The sequence below is a fragment of the Gymnodraco acuticeps genome, unplaced genomic scaffold (genome assembly GCF_902827175.1).
Source record: "Gymnodraco acuticeps unplaced genomic scaffold, fGymAcu1.1, whole genome shotgun sequence".
In the NCBI taxonomy this organism is placed as follows: Eukaryota; Metazoa; Chordata; class Actinopteri; order Perciformes; family Bathydraconidae; genus Gymnodraco; species Gymnodraco acuticeps.
The window spans coordinates 3,368,444-3,390,397 of NW_022989843.1; the positions used below are offsets into that span (position 1 = coordinate 3,368,444).

Sequence of the window (21,954 nt, forward strand, 5' to 3'; positions counted from 1 at the left end):
GAGAGAGAGAGAGAGAGAGAGAGAGAGAGAGAGAGAGAGAGAGACTTTTTTTTCTGTATTTGGATTTTATTTACATGTATATGAAACGGAACACATTTGTGTGTGCATTGAAAAACACAAGTGTGGATCATGAAATACAAGTGTGAATCCTTATGTGTGTATTATGAGACTGTTCTGAGCCCATATGCTCAAGCCCATGCCCTCAAATATAAGTCAAATAAGTGTAATTTATTTTGTGACAAACGAACGTTTTCGTAGTTTGACGAGGCAATTAATGGCAATGATAACTGTCTAATATGGCTATCTTTTTAGCTAACTTACCAATGTGGCTAACATCTGCAATATACATTTTGTCAATAATTATTTATATTACTGTACTATTACATGTTAATAAAATATAAAAAAATTATATTTTATAAAACAAAAAAGTTGTTTGAGATGATGCTTAATTTTATTTAATATGAATTATTGTCATTTATTTAGTTTATTGTTCTCATTGTTTAAAAGTTTGTGTTATGGTTATGGTTCTGGTGTGAAATAAAGCACAATAATTACATTTAAGACTTTTTTAAAGAAAAGTATCGAAAAAGAATCGCAATTCTTGACTTGGTATCGGTATCGAAACCAAAATGTTGGTGTCGTGACAACACTAGTAGACACTCAAATAACTTGAAACTGGCAATCGTATAGTGACACATACATACATTGTTTTCAGCAGTGTGAGTTTATCTTGACAAAGGATAGAAATTAAGAAGATTATCAACCTCACCAACACTTTGTGGGTTATGCGTATCTAAATTGTAAAATCTCAAAGCATTTTTTCCATCTATACTCTCATAGTAGAACAGTACCATTTAGTGTTATCCCCATGGTCTACTGTTATTTTTTTTTTAACATAAATCTAAAGATAATTGAATCGGCAGCGTAGTATTGTGAAAGCATCGTATTGGGAGATAGAGGATAGAGGCTGGATTGTAGATATTTGTATAACAGAGAGGGTGAAACAGTGTGTAGGAGTTTTATTGTCGGGCAGCTCTATGGAGTACGATCAGACGAGAGGAAGAGAGTGAGACAGACAGACAGACTTCTTCTAAAGGAAACGTGGAGGTGTGTGATGTGAAAGGTCATAAGCTTTGATCCTTCCTCTTTTTCATCTCTCTCTTCTCACTGCGATGTGGTGTCACAAACTCAAACAGATTCACAAATGTGGCCATGTGCACAGACACACGCTGTGAAACACTCTCTCCCCTGTCACCTTTTCCACAGTGCTTGGCAGTTGTCTGTGTAGGCACATGAGAGTCAGACTTTCAAGCTTTGCCCTGAGATGAGAGAGGTGAGCACTTTTAGCATTGATCAACGGATTCACGCCTGTTAAAGTCTTTTTTAGTCTGGATCGTGTCTTTTTAGACTTTGCTCTAATCTCGGGATCTACAGCAGTATTTAGAGTATTTCAGAGCAGCCTGTTAGTGGTGTTATTCCAGTTGCATTATGGGAGCCATGATGGCCGCTCTCTCTGTGGAGGCCAGGAGGCGTCTCTCTCACTGCGGCCACAATGCAGCCAGGTACCATCGCTCAGGTAGGCGCTCGTATGGTTTCACTTCCCCAACTATTATCCGTCTTCATTCAACCTTTCATTCACATCTTCACTCTCTCACGTTGTCTCTCTTTTTTTCACTCTTAATTCTCTTTCTAAAAGCAGTAATCCAGAGGCTGTCTTGATTCTTTTGGAATTGGTCTCTGCTGATAAGTAAACCGTTTTGTGGTGTTTACGCTCTAAACTTCCAAGAAAATACTTTAGTTGAACAGGTCTGGGAAATCGTTTCCGCTGTAGTCTAAATTAGTTTTGGTTCAGTCATGACTATTCCCACTAACTGTGAACATTAAACCCATTTCTACATTATTGTTCGCTGAATAGTAGGCTACACTTACAAAGTACATTTACTGCAAAGTTGAGGTAAGTACATGATTATATTTTTTTAGGTTTAATATGGCTTTACACAACAAAATGTCAAATGTTTTACTTTTATCTACTGATTATCGACTATCTCTATCAATTTTTCAAATGCCAAAGGCAGTAATCGAGTACTTCAACATTTGACACTTTAATTACATATTTTGTCTCCTCCCCAAGTACTTATGTAGTGGTAGATCTCGAATGCAATGGCATTTTACTTGTAATTGAGTACGTATGGTGGAATTGCTTTTACTTGGCAATGGCAAAAATGGCAATAGTCAAGAATTTATCTTTAATTTATCATTATTAATTGAATTTTGATAAAGCCTTGCTTTGCTATGCAATTCTTGTCAGCCCACTGGGATGATCTGAAAGATAAATGTCATGTGTAAACAACATTGAGCTGCATATATGATAGCATGGTATTGTTTAGCTTGATCTTGCTGAGGTGTCTGACTGAGACGAAGCAGACTATTATGTCAGCAGGCAGCGCCAAGCCTACCTTTTAAAAACCTGTTAGTGTCCTTATGGCCTGCTAGAAGAACCATCATGCTCACACATATACTAGACCCTAAGCTCACTACACCAGCATCAATATACAAAAGAACAAACATAATTGCACATAAATAGACTCAAGCCCAACCCCTAATGCATCCCATAATAGCTGCTGTACATGCATGGTGTGTTGTGTTGTGTGTGGATGTCACCTGATCCACACGTCTCCCAGCTCCAACCAAGTCAATGCATTAAAACACACACACACACCCCTCCATTCCCCGTGTTATCCTGATGCATTAGCGAGTGCAGTCATCAGTTATCTTCTACTGACCCGCAAAACACACAGTCACCACATATATATATATATATATACACTAGGGGTGTAACGGTTCACAAACATTTCGGTTCGGTACGTACCTCGGTTTTTTGGTCACGGTTCGGTTCGGTACGTTTTCGGTACAGCAGAATTTTTTTTCACAAAACAAAACATATATATATATATTTTTTATTATTATTATTAAACTGTGAATAATGTATTCACTCAAATAAATACAAAATATAATAAAATAAACATTAAGGTGCAGCATTTCGATGAACTGAAATAATCTGTATTTGAACTTTACTGTAGGCTACTAGTACTCACAAAACATAAACTATTAGTTTTGGGTTTTTAATTATTATTAAACTGTGAATATTCACTCAAATAAATACAAAATATAATAAAATAAACATTAAGGTGCAGCTTTTCGATGAACTGAAATAATCTGTATTTGAACTGTACTGTACTAGTTCCTAAGCAGCCAGCTTGACATTAGGACTTGCTTGTCATTGTAATTTCATGTTTTTTTAAAGAAAAATTAACTTGTCCACATTGCTTGCCGAAAGGGCAGATCTGCTGGCACTAACAATGTCTCCTGCTGTGGAGAACACCCTCTCTCTAGGGACAGAGGTAGCAGATACAGCCAGGTAGCGCTTTGCTAACATGGCAACATAAGGATATTTGGTGTTTGTAATAGCTTTGGCTCGGTCTGAACTCTCTGCGAGTGGTGGAGGCTTAAATGCTAGCGGGAGTTGGGTTTGCACTTCAGTCTTTTTTCTTTTGGTACCGGTGATATTCAAGTTCGGGTGATGCCTTTTCAAGAGTGTGCAAGTTTGATGTATTGCCAGCCGCGTAACCAATGTTAGTTGAACAATGCCGACAAACAGCTTTGGTTCGGTCCACCTGTCTTTGTCCGTCATCCTTGTTCGTAACTGCGAAACCAAAATGTTCCCAAACCGGAGACTTCAATGATGCTGGAGGATTTTCGAGCTCAACTTTATCTGCGTTCGCCATTAATTTTCGACAGTTCCTCAAATTACTGACTACATGTGAACGCATCCCTGTGACCAGCTCTCATAGTATGCCTCTCATCCAATTAAATGACTTGCTCGCTCTATGACGCGTTGAACCCAATGTGAGCAAATTACTCTGAATGCTGCGACGCAGCACCTGAGATTACTTCCAACAAGTTGTTCACGTTCTCAATTTTTTACGTTTAACGTTATATTTGTTCGGTACACTTCGGTACACACCTGTACCGAACCGAAGGGCCCGTACCGAATAATTTCGGTACGGGTACGTGTACCGTTACACCCCTAATATACACACTAATGCTCACAAACACTCATCATACTTCTGCATGTTATCTATGACAAACTGTTGCTCATGTTCCAGGAATCTTAATAATACATTTATAATACTCAGAGTTCTTCTATGCAAAGATGGAGGAGTTAAAGTGTGGGGAGGTGGGAGGTCCCTGCTAGTTGACCTCTGTGTGCCAGTCTGTAGGTCTGGCCACACCACACCATAAATCAAAGAAGGGGGTGGAACGTTGTATTGTTAGTATCATAGAGGGTTACTGTGTACACATCAGGCATAGGACCAGAATTGCCTTATCAAAAGATGTAAATCACAACCAACACAACATGCAAAATTAAAAGCAAACTAACAAATCAAGAGGCACAAATCTCCCAGGAAGGGTTCCAAACAACCACAAAGAGATGAAACGATTACACAGAAATTAAAAGATCAAACATACTTGCAAAATGACAACCACGAGATGCAAAAACACAACACAGAGATGCAAAAATACCTCAAAGATATGCCAAAGCACTTCAAAGTCTTGCAAAACTGCCTAATTCAGTCTTTGGGCCTTGCTAGGAGGGCTGGCGGGCCTTTTATATGTCTATTTCTATGTTGTCTTATGTCAATATGTGGAGTTACATATAGCTTTTAATTGATATTATTTCATATTTATTGTTTGTTAGGCATCAATTTCCTCACAGTACCTCTTTGCTCAGAACCAAGGCATCACATTTGAGCACGGTTTCGCTTTTGTTTCATGAATGTGCTGTAGTCCGGCCCTACGTCCAAACATTTGTCAACCCGCCCCTAAAGAGCTAGATGTGGTGGAGAAAGGAGGGACAGAAACAGAGAGTCAAGCAGAGGGGGGGAGAAAGTCAGCGGTTGGCCAAAGTTATGGAATGACAGGGGGGATGGAGGGAGGAGGAGGCGCAAAGGCGAATCAGATGGAAAGACGGAGAAAAAGGAGGAGTGCGGTGGAGTAAGGAGAGACCACAAGAAGGACGGGATGGGTTCTTGGTGGACAGTGCACTCCAGTTTCAAACCTCAGCCGGAGTGAGTGTACTAAGTAAGTCGAGGGAGGAAAAGTTGCAACAAGAAGCAGCAACAGATACATTCAGGAAGCAGCAGAGAGAGGGAAGAAATGGAAAAATATGTGTGGAGGAGGTAGACGCCAAGGGAGGTTTCATTCCCCACAGCTCCTCTCAGTTTATCAGGATTTCCCTCCCTGGACGCTGCTGCTCTAAGTGCCTTCTCTACAGGGCCATACTCTTCCATATCGGGACCTGGATTTGGACAAACAGTGAAGTGGACACAATCAGACGGGACCGCTGCGTTGAAAGTTGAAGTATTTGCGGTCAATTCATGTCTGTCCTTTGAGGTTTTAAGTAGACCAAATAATTAGTGACAGAATCAGCATTATTAGGCTGCATTGGTAAATATTTGAATCAATTCTGTTCTATGCACTGTTCACTTTGCATGAAAAATTGATTTTTGTATCTTGCCTGACGGGTCAGTTTTAAAACATTATCTCATCCTGAATATTGTTGAGCGGATGTCGCTAAAACCACAGAGTCAGAGTGTTCCCTGCCTGCAGATAGAGAGAATTTACAGTATGTTTTGTTTAGTTTGTTGCTCGTGGTTGGTGCAAATAATGAGGTGAATTATTATTAATGACTAATGTTGTTATTGCGTTTATGGCATGGAAGATGAGAAGACTCTGGTATTGCCTGTCCTGTATTTCATCAAGTCAGTTGTATGCACCAAATTCTTAGCTTTTTCTCAAAAGACGTTTTAAACTGAAACCAAGTTGTGATTCAGGAGAGTAAACTATGACGTGAGGACTGATAATAGCTGTTTGGATTAAGAGGTGAGCAGTAACTTGTGTTTTTGACTTTGCTCCTGAGACTGCGTGCAGGAGCAAAGTCTGGAAAGTGAGTCTAAACGTCTCCTTTAATGCACCGTAATAAATGGCTTGTGACACAACCCCCGTTTTCCCTCATGGGTCTAGAGAGGGAAGTTTTCCATATATGTCGGCTTCCACATATTTTCCACTTCAGCATCAGTGTTGACATTACAGCAGCCTTCGTCCAGCCTGCTTGGCCTCGTTCTCATGTGCTCTCCTGGGCCTGGAAACAAACCCATGCCGTCACTCCCCAACCAGACTTGATTCCTGTCACTTGGTGGGCCCCCTCTGTTGAAAACACTTGTTGTTGACTGGCCTGGTCTAGCAGTGCTCGTGCCGGCCCAGGCTCCCTCTCCTCTCTCTCCGGGGGCCAGGCCTTCTGAGGCAGGCTTGGCCCTGAGTGGGCCCCCCCCACCCGGGAAGCCATGGGGATCCAGGGCATGGAGCTGTTTGCCATTGGCGTGGTCATCATCCTTTTCATGGCAGTTCTCAAGCAGTTTGGCATCTTGGAGCCCATGTCCTCATTTGAAGGTAAGGGCCCATCTGAGCCCACTATGATGACTCACTACTGTCTGCTGTAGAAACACTATATCGGAGTTAATAGAAGGCTTATAACACACTATAATGTATTTTTTATGCAAAGAGGAGGATGTATAGAGATCCAATAAAATGTATATTATCAATCCTTAATAAAAACTGATTTAATTTAAGGTTTAAGTATGTGGTCATTCAGTATTTATATATCTGCTAATAACTACAATAGTGTCTTTATAATCGATTTATTTATTTACAAATTCATATACTGCCTTCCATTGGTAAATACAGGGCTAGAGTGAGATTCAAGTTATAACATTTACGTTTTATCTATTAAACCTGCAGTTTTTATATACTACAGTTTTGGTAAAACAAATAACATAATGTTGTTGCAAGATGAAGTTCACCTACTATTAGGGGTGTAACGGTTCACAAACATTTCGGTTCGGTTCGTACCTCGGTTTTTAGGTCACGGTTCGGTTCGGTACGTTTTCGGTACAGCAGAAAAAATTATCACAAAACATAACATATTTTTTAAAATTATTATTAAACTGTGAATATTCACTCAAATAAATAAAAAATATAATAAAATAAACATTAAGGTGCAGCTTTTTAATTAACTGAAATAATCTGTATTTGAACTGTACTGTACTAGTCTAGTACCTAAGCAGCCAGTTTGACATTATGACTTGTTTCTCATTGTATTTTCATGTTGTTTAAAGAAAGATGAACTTGTCCACATTGCTTGCTGAAAGGGCAGATCTGCTGGCACTAACAATGTCTCCTGCTGTGGAGAACACCCCCTCGCTAGGGACAGAGGTAGCAGATACAGCCAGGTAGCGCTTTGCTAACATGGCAACATAAGGATATTCGGCGTTTGTAATAGCTTTGGCTCGGTCTGAACTTTTTGCGAGTAGTGGAGGCTTACATGCTAGTGGGAGTTGGGTTTGCACTTCAGTCTTTTGGTACCGGTGATATTCACGTTCGGGTGATGCCTTTTCAAATGAGTGTGCAAGTTTGATGTATTGCCAGCCGCGTAACTAATTTTAGTTGAACAATGCCGACAAACAGCTTTGGATCGGTCCACCTGTCTTTGTCCGTCATCCTTGTACGTAACTGCGAAACCAAAATGTTCCTAAACCGGAGACTTCAATGATGCTGGAGGATTTTCGAGCTCAACTTTATCTGCGTTCGCCATTTAGACAGTTCCTCAAATTACTGATTACATTTGGACGCATCCCTCTGACATAGTATGCCTCTCGTCCAATGAAATCACTTGCTCGCTCTATGACGCGTTGAACACAATGGGAGCAAATTACTCTGAATGCTGCGACGCAGCACCTGAGATTACTTCCAAAAAGTTATTCACGTTCTCAATTTTTTACGTTTAACGTTATATTAGTTCGGTACACTTCGGTACACACCTGTACCGAACCGAAGGGCCCGTACCGAATAATTTCGGTACGGGTACGTGTACCGTTACACCCCTACCTACTATTACTTCTTAAGATAATACAGTTCCTAAAAAACATTTGATTATCTGAAAGTAGCAATAGTGACCAAGTCTTATCTTTCCACTTTGCCTTCCATACTACAGTAGTAAGCTAAAGTAACGTTTATTTATATTTCCCCCTGTCTAGAATCATACATCACAAGATGCTTCACACTAAAGTGAGTCAGAAAGTACTAACACAATATGAGAGTAACACATTAAACAAAGATTGGGCGTGGCAAGGTTTGAATGGCTAAATTTAAAACATCTGGGCCAACAGTGGACAACATTTGAAAATGTGTGTTTCAAAGTTGATCTTCAAGAATAATGAATACAAAAATAAATGAATCGTTTCCAAGGTGTTCTAGTTAAGTCCCCTCATTAACCTTTCAGCTCTCTACTAGTGTAATAAGTAAACATAAAGAAAAAAATGTAGTATAGTATAACTAATAGAAACATGTACGTACTTTTTTAGTATGTTCAAGCATGAAAGTTATGTTTTTATCAGAAAAAGCACCAGAGTGGAAAAGGGTTTTATTTTGCCTACAAAGGAAAAATACCAAAAACCCTTGATGGGCCACATTGACAGTGTACGTTTGGGACAGTACCAGAGACATCAGATGCTTTTTGAAAGCTACGCTCTTTGATTAGAGGTCTGGGCTGAAGGCCAGCCAGTCAGAGTGCCCTGCAGCTGCTGTGCCAAGACCAATTACAGCAGGAAGGCTCCCGCAGGCACATTAGTGCTTCTCGTATAGTTCTGTATCATAAGTAATAAATTCACCAAAAACACAAGTAATGTCCTTTCATAATTGATCACCTTCTCAATCCTTCCACACGAGGGATGTAAGAAGGAAAGAAAGTAGAAAGAACTCCAAATAATAATACGAACTAACCTCCCTCCTAATACCTCTCCTCCTCCTCATCCTCCTCCTCATCCTCCTCCTCCTCCTCCTTCCTCCCTCCTCCTCCTCCTCCTCCCTCCTCCCCTTCCCCTCACTGTGGCACTGCCCACACCCCGGTTTTAGCTATTACTTCCCATCAATTATACATGCAGTATCGAACAGGCTTTCTCTGAGGCCGCCTAAATATGGAGCCTGGAGTACTCCTCCAGGATCCTGAAGGACACTGGCCATCACGCAGTAGCCTCCAAAATACTCAACATGCATCTTTAATCCTTTAATTACTTCATCCTTTCCCAGTGAGAGTCATCTACTATATTCATTATCTCTTCAGCATCTTCTCATCAACATTTTAACTGTTTGGCAGCAGATATTTGATATATTTTCTCCCTCAAATGTTCAGCTGCATGCATTCAAATTAGGGAAAAGTCACTCGTACCCTCGCGATTTTCAGGATTCACAAGTCCAGATGTTGAGCTCGTTGTTTACCTGAATTTGTTAGAATTAGATTCTAAACACAGCCCTGCTATAAATATAGAAATGTTATCGAGACTCACGCTGTGGTGCAGATTCGGGTCTGCTGTCAATTTCAGATCTTTCTTGTTTAAAAAAACTGTTACATTTGCAAAATGGTAGAAGATCAATGAACGGTATAAAACCCAAATATTTTTATTTTATAATGTCAAACTAAGAAAAGTGGTCAAAGTGTCACATCAACCAAGCTGAAATCAAAGGTTACTGGGAACAAATGCACAAAGAATAAACTGATGATCAACATGATTGCCAGGTAGTTGTTAGTTTTATTGATTTATTGATTAAATGTTTACATATCATGTACATTTATATATCCTATTACTCTTATTTATCTACAATTTCATAATAGAAATGTAATGGATTAAGTAGAATTCAGTTTAATAGCAATCTAATGGATTAAGTAGAATTCAGTATTTAGGTTTGACTGACCAAAAATGCTGTGTTGAAGAAGTGACTGACTGAATCAGTTCCAAAATGTTTTGTGGGCTCTTCCGGCTTGTGTAGCTTTCTAAAAAGATAAACAGACAATGGAAGATAGTAAAAGTACTTTACTGTCCATTGAGGCAAACTCAGTTATAGCCCCACCTCTCAAAATAACAACAATTGTTCTAGCAGAGTAGTTTTATTTGTAATAACGCATGTCCGAAAGACATTTTTGATTCTGTGCTCTCAGATTTTCCACTTTCAGCATAAACATCGGCACATTAGATGTCTTTTATTCATCAACAGCCCAATCAGGCCTGGTAGCTGATATCGTGCATTGGTCATCAGCACTCAAGACAAAAATGGTTGATGATAAAAATGTGTGTGTTTGTGTGTGTGTTTGGTGTGTGTGTGTGCACGTGTTTGATGTTCAGTTAAATGGTCTGTTGCTGTTGTCTCAGTCAGGTCTGCTCAGATGTCGATTTTGGGATCAGTCCAGCTCGCTCCTATTTTGGGAAGAAATGTGAAGCCAGCGCTAGCCTCGTCTGTAGAGATGTATGGTGCTCTGATAACAACATCTGGTATTTTGACCCCGCATTTGACTCTCTCGTGTAGGATATTTTAGTAGTGAGTAACATTGATATACTATAAAGAGACGTGGAGGAAATTAGTAGTTTCATTATTTATTTGTGGCTCTTTCCATGATTGGTACATGGAATATTCCATCCCATTCCATTTTGTTCTACTTTATGCTTCTATACACGTCACTGGCTCGTATTTTATTTCACAGTTTTTATTTGACAGCTTTATTACCTCAAAGATTGAAATTAAGATTGATAATACCAAGTATAATTATCAGGTAAAATAAAACATTTTTATCTCTGGTTAAATTCACAAGCTGCCCTGCAGTAAACAAAGTGAGCAAAATATCGAATCCACTCTTACTGGTGGTGAGCAACAAGTGCATTTAAGTGTATTTTGATGAATTTCTTTTCAGGATTTGATTTTGAATGCAGGACTTTTCAGGTCATTTTTTTTACTTTCGTTATTTTTGAGTTGACTTCGACTTGAGGATTTGAAATTATCACTATAAATAAATAACATAAAATGTAAGTCAACTAATAAACTATTAAAGTATTGTTATAGGTTAACCTAGCAGTATATAAAGTAAATAAAATATGCCCCAAGCAACAACATACGAGTGATTACATTGATGATTACAATCTTCAATCACAGCAGCCTGCTGAAGGAGCAGCAGTAACTGATTTATACACTTTTTGTGTACCACACAGAGTCCCCCAGCTCGTATTAGTGGGGGCTGTATACATCCTGAGAGGAATTCTGCAGGTAAATCTTAGGGCTGAAAAAAATACTGTTTACTCCTCTGAAAGTGCAAAAAAACAGGATGAGCATCTATGTTGATATTCTCCTAAAAGATGCTCAAAGTAGTGCTCTATGTCACCTCATCAAAACACATCAGCTCTCTAAAAAATGTAACTAGTCATTTAGTTAAATCCATCTGTCTGTCTATAATGTATCTGTCTTTCTATTGGTACAGTTTATAATTGGGTACATTTTTCACGTGATGGGTGATTCTGTCACCATTAGGACATCACATCCGCAGAGCAAAGGACCTTAATGGTGAATAGAGAAAGTGATACATGTTTTTCTATGATGAGGTTCCCTGTTCAAACTACAAGGTGTCTGTTGTTTCATTGGTCTACACTGGAGGGAGTATTTATTACGTGAGTGTGAGTGTGTGACACTATTGAATCTGTGTTAGGGACCCCAGGAGAGACGGGAACAATTAGAAAGTGGATCACAGCCTGGCTGGGAAAATTGGATTCAGGACACCTGTTATCTTTTCTCTCGGCACTCTCCGGTTTCTTAAAACAAATTGTTTTGTGTGTGTCACATTTAGAAAAAAAACAATCATCTCGTTAGTTTTGCCCATTTAAAGCGTCTGTGTTTATGCCTTTTCTGTAATGTATTAGTTAGTTTAATGGAACATGTAGAAATGCAGCTGGTTCCCCGGGTGTTCAAAGGTTAATTAGCAGAAAATAAGATGTGAGATGGAGGGAGGGATAAGAGGAGGAAGCAGCAGAGCATCACTCAATCACTCAGTGGAGGATGTTGGATGCTGTGTTTTTATTGAAGAGCTTTGTCACCAAGTAGAGGAGGTATCTTCTTCAGAGGGACCCCAAATCAACTTGTTCATATAACCTGCATGTGTGTGTCTGAGCTTCATCTCTTTCCCGTTGGATTTCCCATGGATTAACGATGTAGTCCAGATTTTTGGAAGGGATTTTTTTATCCCTCTCTTTTTTTAGAGTTATTTTTACTGCAGTAATCTGTTGGCCTTATAAAGGAGTTGGACGCTCAGACCATGCTCTTAGCTGCGGAGAATATCCTGAACGATTCACAAGAGTAGGAGAGAACACAAGGGGCAAGAAAACGGCAGTCAATTAAAAATAGGCAGAGTTAAATGGAGCAACAGAAATTGCAGGGAAAAAAACGAGACAGAAAAGGAGTGATGAGTGAGTGACATTGTTTCAGAGACAGGAGGAGGAGAGCCGAGAGACGGATGGACTTTTAGAAAGTCCAAGTATGTAGTAAAAAGGGAAAGAAAGAAAATAACCATGGAGGGTCCGACAGAAGGAGAGGGGAAGATGATTGTGAGGTGGGAGACAGAGGGACTCCAGACTGTGGGCATCGTCTGCCTGGTGATCATGTTCCTCAAACTGATGCACCTGCTGGGCCTCATCGACATCACGGAGACCGGTGAGATGGGACAGGAGGAGAAGGGAGCGAGGAGGAGGCTGGACTTACATTTGTTTTACTCTTATCCACTTAGAAGTAGATGTTTGTGAATGTTTTTGATGCAAATCTGAGTAAACTATGACCGTAGTAGTTGTTGAATTTCAACAAGAGTTCATATAAAGCTTTCTGATCATCTAGGATCATGTAAAAGGCTACTATGGAAAAACCGATATGACTTAAAAGGGTTGATAATAATAATAGACTATTTGTTATTGTCAGCAAATCCCATCATCAGATACTCCTTCCACTTCTTCATCTGAGCCCTATACTTATTTTAAGAGGTGTATTGTTTAAAATGTTAAACAAACAGGAGCATCCCAAACTAAATTGTGCATTTATTGGGAACTATTTCCAGATAGGATTGAACACATCTATAGTGCTCTAGTGAGTATTGACAACACCAAGGGCCCATTTTACGCACATCTTAACTTAAGGTTCACAGAGTTTTACATGTTTGAAGATGATATGTTAAGGCCAACATTGAATGACCTTTTATGTTCCACGGCGGTTTACCTTTTTCATTTTTGAAGGAGGTCAGAAGGTCGTCTCCTGCTGTCTGCTTCCCGCTGATCTCCACACGATCCAATATCAAGAAATGTTTAAACTTCCTCTGCTGTGGTTTTTATTTTTCACACAAGTATTGCATCTCACTGCTCTGCTGGAGGTTTTATCAGAATATAACTTGATCAGTATTTTACATTGGACCGCTCAGCGTGATCTGACGTGTTTTCTTTGTGTTTTTTCCCTCTTACTTTCGCTCTCTCACTGTTCTCCATTTACTCTCTTTCACTCCATCTTGGTTTCAACACCCCTCCTCCTCCTCTGTTCTCTCTGTCTAAAGATGGTGAGTATAGTAACAACACCAACTTTGAGAACACTTCTCTCCCCCCTTTTTTGAATGGTTCCTTTTTTCCCACTCGTGCAGTACTTTCTCTAAGTGTGTGGAAACCGGTAACCAATTTGATTTGAGTGGCTCGTTTTCTAAAGCAGACAGATCAAAATGTTTTGTGACATTTCCACCACAAAGAAAGTACCTCCTCTTCTTTTTTTACTCCCCTTCTTTTTCATATAGTTTTTTCTAAATCTCTCTTACACTGGCACGTTTTCCCCACCTGCTCTTTAACAAATGCCTCTCTGTTGAATGTGTGATCCCACCCCTCCCCGAATGTTGACCTGCATCCACACGCTGAATGTCTGCCCCATCCTCCCCTCTTTTTCTCTCCATCTTTCTCCCTCTATATCTCTTCCTGTTTGTCTGTCTCTTCCTCCCACAGACAGCAGCGACAGTGACCTGGAGCTGTCGACGGTGCGTCACCAGCCGGAGGGTCTCGACCAGCTGCAGGCTCAGACCAAGTTCACCAGGAAGGAGCTGCAGTCCCTCTACCGAGGCTTCAAGAACGTACGTCCTCTTCATGGCTTTACCACCATTACTAGGCTTTATATAGACTTGGATTATTCTGCATATATCTTCTTTTTCTTCCTCTTTTGAGCAGGAGTGTCCCAGTGGGCTGGTTGATGAGGAGACATTCAAGACCATCTATTCTCAGTTCTTTCCCCAAGGAGGTTAGACGTTAAAACAATCTCTCTCCTTTCTGTCATTTCTTCTTAGGGACTGTTTGAAAATGACTTCGGAGGATGTGGGGAAGAGAAGGTTTATGTGTTATGTCTGAAATATTTAGGAAAGAACATTTTCTCTCAAACTCTTCATAAGATTTACTGTAAAAATACAGTTATTTGATACGACAATATGCTCATTGGTTATCAGCCTTATACTGTAGATGTAGTTCAGAAGGGGCCTGCTACACAAATACAAACTAGTAATTATGACAGGAACAGAAGTGGAAGTCATTTGACATAGTATAAAAGACACTGATATCTCCTGTTTAACTGACAGCATTAGTGTGTGGATAAAGTAGAGTTAATCCATTTTGTACAAGTAAAACTTCTACATTTTAAGAAATGGCAGACGTAAAAGTAGTGTAGTTTTACAAAATAAGGGGACTAAAATAATTTGGTAAGGCATCAAGACTACAATAAGTAATTTGAGCTGTCAAATAGCTGTGCTCGAGTGAAAGTAAGATATTTCCCTCTGACATAAATACAACTTTTTTTGCGCACAGATGCCACAACCTACGCTCACTTCCTCTTCAACGCATTTGACATAGACAGAAACGGTTCAATCCGCTTCGAGGACTTTGTCATCGGCCTGTCGGTGCTGCTCAGAGGATCAGTCACAGAGAAGCTCAACTGGGCCTTCAACCTTTACGACATTAATAAAGACGGCTACATCACCAAAGAGGTTTGTTTGGGACATCTCCAGAATTTTAACAAAATCCAGGAAATTGTGCATGTTACAATAACATCCATGCTTCTCCTAATTACTTAATGCTTTCTGACTGAGCTGTATCTATCATGAGAGATCCGATGTTTATTCCTGACTTCTCTCTGCTTTTGTCTTCTCCTCATCAGGAGATGCTGGCAATTATGCAGTCTATCTACGACATGATGGGGAGGTACACTTACCCCTGTGTGCGAGATGAAGCACCCTCTGAACACGTGGACAAGTTCTTCCAGGTCCTGAATGCACACCAATTCAAAACACACACTTTGCTACAACACTTCTTTTTGAAAATAAAAAAAGACCCTTTAAATTATTTTCTCCAATGTGTCCTCTGTCTGTGTATTTCTCCAACAGAAAATGGATAAAAACCGAGATGGAGTAGTGACTATTGAGGAGTTCATTGAGACCTGTCAGAAGGTGATGACTTAAACTGTATCTATGTTACACATCAATTAAAAGTGTAATGTCTAAGATTGTAAATCTGAAACTTCTCTTCTTCAGACTTTTGGTGACAGATGTTTTTCTTCTTGATTTTCCAGGACGAGAACATCATGAACTCCATGCAGCTGTTTGAGAATGTGATATAAGGGAACCCCCCTGCACAAAACACTAAAACAAAGCACGCCCACCTCAAACTCACCCTGGCACATAATGTAGGTACTCTAAAGGCATAGGAACTAGACTTTTTTTTCTTTCTATGTCTCGCTATGCTCCTTTCGCTGTATCCTGCAAACTGCTTCTGGATTGAAAAGACTGATACGGACAGAAGGAGAGAAGAGCTTCCTGGGTAAAAATTCCCATCTGTCTAGTGTGTCTTTGTGTCCTAAATGAAGAAAACTGAAAATCTTCCCGAGATTTATCGTCAGATCAAAATAATCAACAAGATATGGAGATGGTCACAATAATCCTCTGACCTGAGCACACAAGGATATGAGCTAAAAGCACTAATCTGTGTCTCTCACACACACGCACGCACGCACGCACACACACACCAACCTGCTGTTTCCTCAAAAGTTTTTAAGCACCAGATGAAGTGAACTAGTAAGTTAAAATTAAATCAAGAAAAAAAGAGAGAAATAATGTAAAGCATGTTTGTCATCAAATATGTGATGTGGAATTAGCTTGCACTACAGTTTTATGACTATGTATCATATGCGCCTGAAGTAAAGACACTGTATATACCTGCACCTAAACACCACTGGTGTGTATGTATATATGTATAGTTAATAGTTATAGATAGATATATATCCCACCTTGTATTGTTCTCATCTGTGCTGAACCGGGTGATAAAACAGGACCTGAACGTTTTATTTATTTGAGGAATTTCTGTTTAGTAGCAGTTCTTCGCTGATTATACACATTTTTCCTTTTTTCTATTTTGGAAGTTTATGTTTAGCTGGTCAAATTGGAAATGTGAGTTTGTATGAAACAGTGAAGAAACAAAATGACTGTTAAACGTTTCTCCTTACTCTGAATTAAGGCTTTCTCTCTTGTTTTTTTCAGTATCTACAAGCATGCTGACTCTTAAGTGCCACAGTATTGTGTTCAGTACAGTAGGACCTTTGTGATGTCGGTTTATTAAAGACACTGTCAACAGCTGCGACTTCTCTACATTTCTCTTCTGCATTCAGATGACGAGGCGTCAAACATTGTGATGAATAAACTGACATTAACCCTTATAATCCCCAGCCAAAAGCTGTTTTCATTTGTCAGCCCAACAAAATCTAAAACATTTTCTTTTTCAGACTAACTATGGCTGATTGATGTTAGTAAATGCATTTGTATAGACTTGAAGACTAGAAGTTGAGATATGACAGCTCATTACAGAATGCTAAAAAACTAACCAGTTTATTATGTGAGGTTTTTGTTGAAGCTCCTAGCAACGAGGTGCTTCATAACCAATGTATAAAATAGAACACTATTTAAATATCAAAGATTATATCAGAGTCACTTGGAGGATCAACACCTAACATATGAAAAATGCACTTAACCATTATAATGTTTTCTATCTCAAATGCGCATATGGACATTTTAAAAAGGGTATTTGTGTATTTCGAACCCTTGGCATGAAGTATGTGGGAGAAAGACTTGAAACTGATTTTGATTATCTTGATGAATCAAAACATTTAAGAAATAGACGGATTCCTTTTGATGTCAATAATATTAAGTTGACCTGTTGCAAAACTGAATGTACCTTTTCCAGTGTGCTTGATTTTGTATTCCTTTTTTTTGTTGGTTTTTTTGTGGGTTTTCTGTCTGGGACTATGTGTCATATACTTTTGTCTATGCTGTTGCCTGTCTTGGCAAGGTCTTCATTGTGAAGGATATTATTGATCTCAATGGGATGCTCACTCTTTATTGTTACCGTTCATTTTGCTCGTAAGGACCGGAGTTGTTGATAAGTCAGCAATATATCAATTCAAATGTTTTAATCTGAAAAGATTTTAAAAAGCTTGCGAGCAAGTGAGACATATGAGTATTCATGCACGTGTACAGTTCAAGTGATACCCTTGTGAAAACACAATTTACTGCTGCAGCTCCTTTTGTGTTGAATGTCTTTGTATTGTTGACTTAATTGTGTGACATATGAACATTTTACATTACATGATACTTGTTAGATGCTTTTATCCAAAGCGACTTACATACTCAATACTGTGGACAATCCCCACAGGAGCAATCTGGGGTGAAGTGTCTTGCCCAGGGACACAACGACATGCTGACTGCAGTGGGGTTTGAACCTGTGCTCCCCTGATCCGAACACCAACGCACTATTCCACTGCACCACACGCCTCCCTTACGCACATTATGTGCTAAAAAGATCACGGCCCGCAGAGAATCATGTTAGGCAGGTTATCGGGGAATGCGTATTTCACTGCAGTTACTTATTACAATTCACTATATAGACTTATTAATAATAATCAGTTTTATAACTTAAACCCAGAGCCCTCATAAACATTGTTAACCTGAAAAGGAAATGATTCAGTATTCAGTTATGTTTATGTCTCGCGAGTTACTAATAATAGTAAATCACTTAATTTAAACATGGCAGACAAAAATGGACAAGAATAAAAACGTGCGTAATGCGTTCATATAGGCTACTATGGGTTTCACGGACGTATTTAGGACTACAGTGTGAATCCAGGCCACAAACCTTTTGAAAAAAGACTTTTGTGAATAAGTTATATTAATAATTTTTCGGATGTTGTTAGAAATTCCCATTTGCTTCAGTCTTACTGCTCTCAAACCTAATGTTCATTACGTGTTTTTTCCTTCGCCCTGCTGGGCCCCCTTACAGATTAATCTTGTCTGATGATGAGTCCAGAGATCAGATTAATTATAATGTTGCTCCTTTGTGTGTACTGGTTAGTCACCAGTCCCTTGTTTGACAATGCCCCATGCCAACAACAACAACTCGTGTGGGCTTGTCCTTTACTCCTGAGAAACCAAGTGGCCAATACATTTAGTATTACAGCTTCTATAATAAACCTGTGCCCTTTAAGGTTGTTGATATGTTTTTGATAATCCAAATTTGCATTTCATTAAAACACTATAATCTGCAAGGTAGGTTTTCCTACATTGTAAATGGAAATGTACTCGAGCAGGAGCATTCTTGGTTCCATGGGCGTAGGAAGCATCCTGAATGTGGGGGGGACATTTTTAACGGGGGGTGTGGGGGTCCTCCCCCACGAAAGAAAATAGATTTCCTGTATTCTGGTGCATTTTAGGTGGTTTGATACTTTTATGTGGCTATACTAGCATGAGGAAAATGATGGGTACATTTTGTAATTTCATTCTTCAAGAAAGGAAACATATTTGATTATTAATTCAGAGCTGTCTTTGAATTAATAAAAAGCAGTTTAAATGCCCATTTTTTGTACATTTATATACAACAATAAATATTTGTGAGTGCATTGAGAGATATTGTTGTGGATAGTCATTTATATATACATCGCAAAATACATTTGTGAATCCTTCTGTGAGCATTTATTAATATTGAGACTGATCTGACTCCATACAGATGTTAAGTTCACCTAGGAATGGTATAATTGACTTGTTCAAATAAATGTTGCTCTTCTGTCTATATTGGTCATATGATGCCCCTTGACTGAAATGCTTCCTGTTCAATATCCCCACTGATTTCCTTAAAATTCTGGGATGAGAGTCCACATCACAATTTACTCTAAACTGTCATTTCCCTTTCATCACTCACCTCAGCAATGGACCTCTCTCCACTGTCCCTGTGTTCTGCCTCTGACTCACTCTCAAGCGCCTAGATGTCAAGAGAGGTGGTGAAGTGATCATTATTTATTGAGCAGTATACTCTTTCACATTGAATCATAACAAGTCATACTGAATGTAAATACAACTGACTCTAAAGTAAGTCCCAGTCTGTGACATTGGACATTTTGAAGACTCAAAGTCCCAAGCAGTAGGTAGAATATTAGCTAGTCTATGTAATGTGCACAGAAAATAAATAGTTAACTGAATACTGGGATGGAAATTGCCTATAAGCATTCAGTAAAACATAAACACACACAAAAAGCTTCTGAATGATAAGAAGTATAATTAAAACATAATGCACATTACCATTTTGAGAGAGAGTATCCTAAATTAAAGAACTCAGAAAATAATCTCTTATCGAACTGAGGCTCCAGTAAAACACACTGACTGCGTCTCTATGGACATCATGGTGTTTACATGAGCACAGAGAGATCGGGTTATTCATGTTCCCTGTTTACATGATAAATACTAGTAACCTGGCATTTCGATGCCTTTTCTCATCTAAACTATTCATTATTTGTATCTCTCTATCATGACATAAAGACGAAACTCCTCTCCAGAAGTGAGACGCCGCCGCCGCCATCACTGTTAACTGATTAACTGCTACCAGCTGAAGACTTACTTTCCTCTTCTTTGAATTTTTTTTTCTTATGTCCATGTTGTCTGGGGGAGAAAACATATCAAACCAAGAGATCGTCAGCTTTGATTTTCGCTGTATTAACCATTTCTTGAACATTTGGTGTGTGTGCCTTACCTCCGCTACCGGCATCGCTTCATACAACAGATCTGAGCTGTCCAACTATGACAACACTCCTTGAACATGAGAATCTGCCTTGGTACAAAGTAGCAGTGAAAACATGGTACAGAGTTTCATTGATTTGGGCATTCTCTCAATAAGCAAGTGGAATGGATTTGATAGTGAAGCACTGGCACAGCTCTCTACAATGTGCGGTGAGTGGACAGACCGATTCACGGACTTTCCACGTGGTAAAAGTGGGGGGGGGGTCTAAACTAATCATTTAAAAAAGTGGGGGGGACTTGTACAACCCTGATATAATGGATGCGACGCCCATGCTTGGTTATGATGAGTTCAGTAATCCCAACCCCTCACGTGTGTTTATTCCTCATGGCACATTTCTAATACCAAATGCCATGTTCTTAAAAAATGTCAACTCCTGTAACACTCAAATAATGGATAACCTTCACTTTTGAACCACTAAAAGATAATAGATGAGAGATACTTTTGTGTTATCATCCCTTTATATACAGTGCAGAGGAAAAACATGTTTCCCACGATTCTCAATAAAAGAATGAACATCAGGTGAAAACAACACAATACTAAAACAATTACAGAACAATATACAAGACAAGGTAAGCAAAAAAAGCGTTATGTTCCCCGAGGAAATTCGAACGAACATAGTACTACAACCTCACCCCGCCGAAAATGTGTTTCTTGTTGGTTTAATAACCGCTGTTATCCAACGTTGTGGCAAATGTATTATATCAGGGTTATGTGGGAGCCAATGGGAGCTAAGCTCCCATAAGGAGGGGTGGGTCTGAGCTCCCATGAAAGCAGTGAAATCATACATCTGTGGGGGTCGCATTACATACAAACATTATTTTAATCACAAATAATGCATGTGTCAATGTAATGAGTAGGCTATTATTTACGTTAACGATAATGGATCAGGATCTTATCGGCTTCGCTTTCCTTTTAACTGTACCAAAGGTCCGTACTGAACTTGGGAAAAGGGCGTTCAGTTACGCTGCCCCTCAAGCTTGGAACCTGCTTCAAACTGAGCTGAAACTCAGAGAGCTGGTCTCATTAAACACACTCAAAGCAACTTTAACTGACCTTGAAGCAGGCCGCTGTCTGTAAATGCTTTGGCTAAACTTGGTGTATGACTGTGTTGTGATTGTGTGTTTTTTAATTGTCTGTAACTGTAAAACTGTCTGAAACTGTGCTGTTCTTGGGCCAGGACTCTCTTGAGAAAGAGATTTTTAATCTCAATGAGACCTATCCTGGTTAAATAAAGGTAAAATAAAAAAATAAAAATAAAACGAGGTAAATAGGCTAAAAGAAAAACATGTTTTCCAAAAGAACTACGCATCGTATTCTCTCTTGAATGACAATATGCCTGCACTTCACCTCCTGTGAGCGTGCTGCGCGAGCCGAGATTATGTGTTATGTGCGTATTGAACCTTTCATATTTAAATTTGTAGCAAGTCTCTACTTGCTGCTGCTGCTGCTGCTGCTGCTGCTGTGTCTGTGTGTATGTGTGTGCTTGCACGCGTGCGCTCGAACCTTGTATATATGTATATCATACAAATATGCTGTGGAAATGCAAATGACATTACACACAACCATCAGGTGGCGGTGTGGTGGAATACATCAGCATATAGGCAGCACAGAGGATGGCACAAGCAGAAAGAGCCCATTTCAATGTTTAAGGAGGTGGGTGAACGTGCTGGTTAAGTAACTGCACAGAAAAAAAAGAAGCTTATGCAAGAAAGGTTAACAACATTACAAAAGCCGAGGAAGGCGCTGTCACTGACCATCCTCACAATGAAGGAGGGGGCGGTTGCGTCACCGCTGTGCCGCCTCTGATTGGCTGAGCCTAAATTCCAAGGCGGGGCGAGAGGAAGGCGCT

At 39.5% G+C, this 21,954-nt stretch overlaps 1 protein-coding gene across 7 annotated transcripts in view; it reads left to right on the forward strand.

Annotated features, from left to right (window-relative positions):
• LOC117560679 (calsenilin-like) overlaps positions 1-16,701 on the forward strand; it is a 47,952-nt gene extending 31,251 nt beyond the window's left edge. For 3 of the 7 annotated variants that reach the window (XM_034237637.1, XM_034237624.1, XM_034237646.1), the window contains 6 exons: positions 13,956-14,080; positions 14,175-14,244; positions 14,802-14,980; positions 15,151-15,255; positions 15,377-15,439; positions 15,562-16,701. In XM_034237637.1, the coding sequence (XP_034093528.1) occupies positions 13,956-14,080; positions 14,175-14,244; positions 14,802-14,980; positions 15,151-15,255; positions 15,377-15,439; positions 15,562-15,609 (590 nt within the window). In that variant the 3' untranslated portion in view covers positions 15,610-16,701. Of the gene's footprint in view, positions 1-5,049; positions 6,511-11,190; positions 12,643-13,522; positions 13,526-13,955; positions 14,081-14,174; positions 14,245-14,801; positions 14,981-15,150; positions 15,256-15,376; positions 15,440-15,561 lie in introns of those variants that run through there. The other 4 variants (XM_034237641.1, XR_004571216.1, XR_004571215.1 and 1 more) reach the window with 4 other exon arrangements.
• The last annotated feature ends 5,253 nt before the right edge of the window (positions 16,702-21,954 follow it).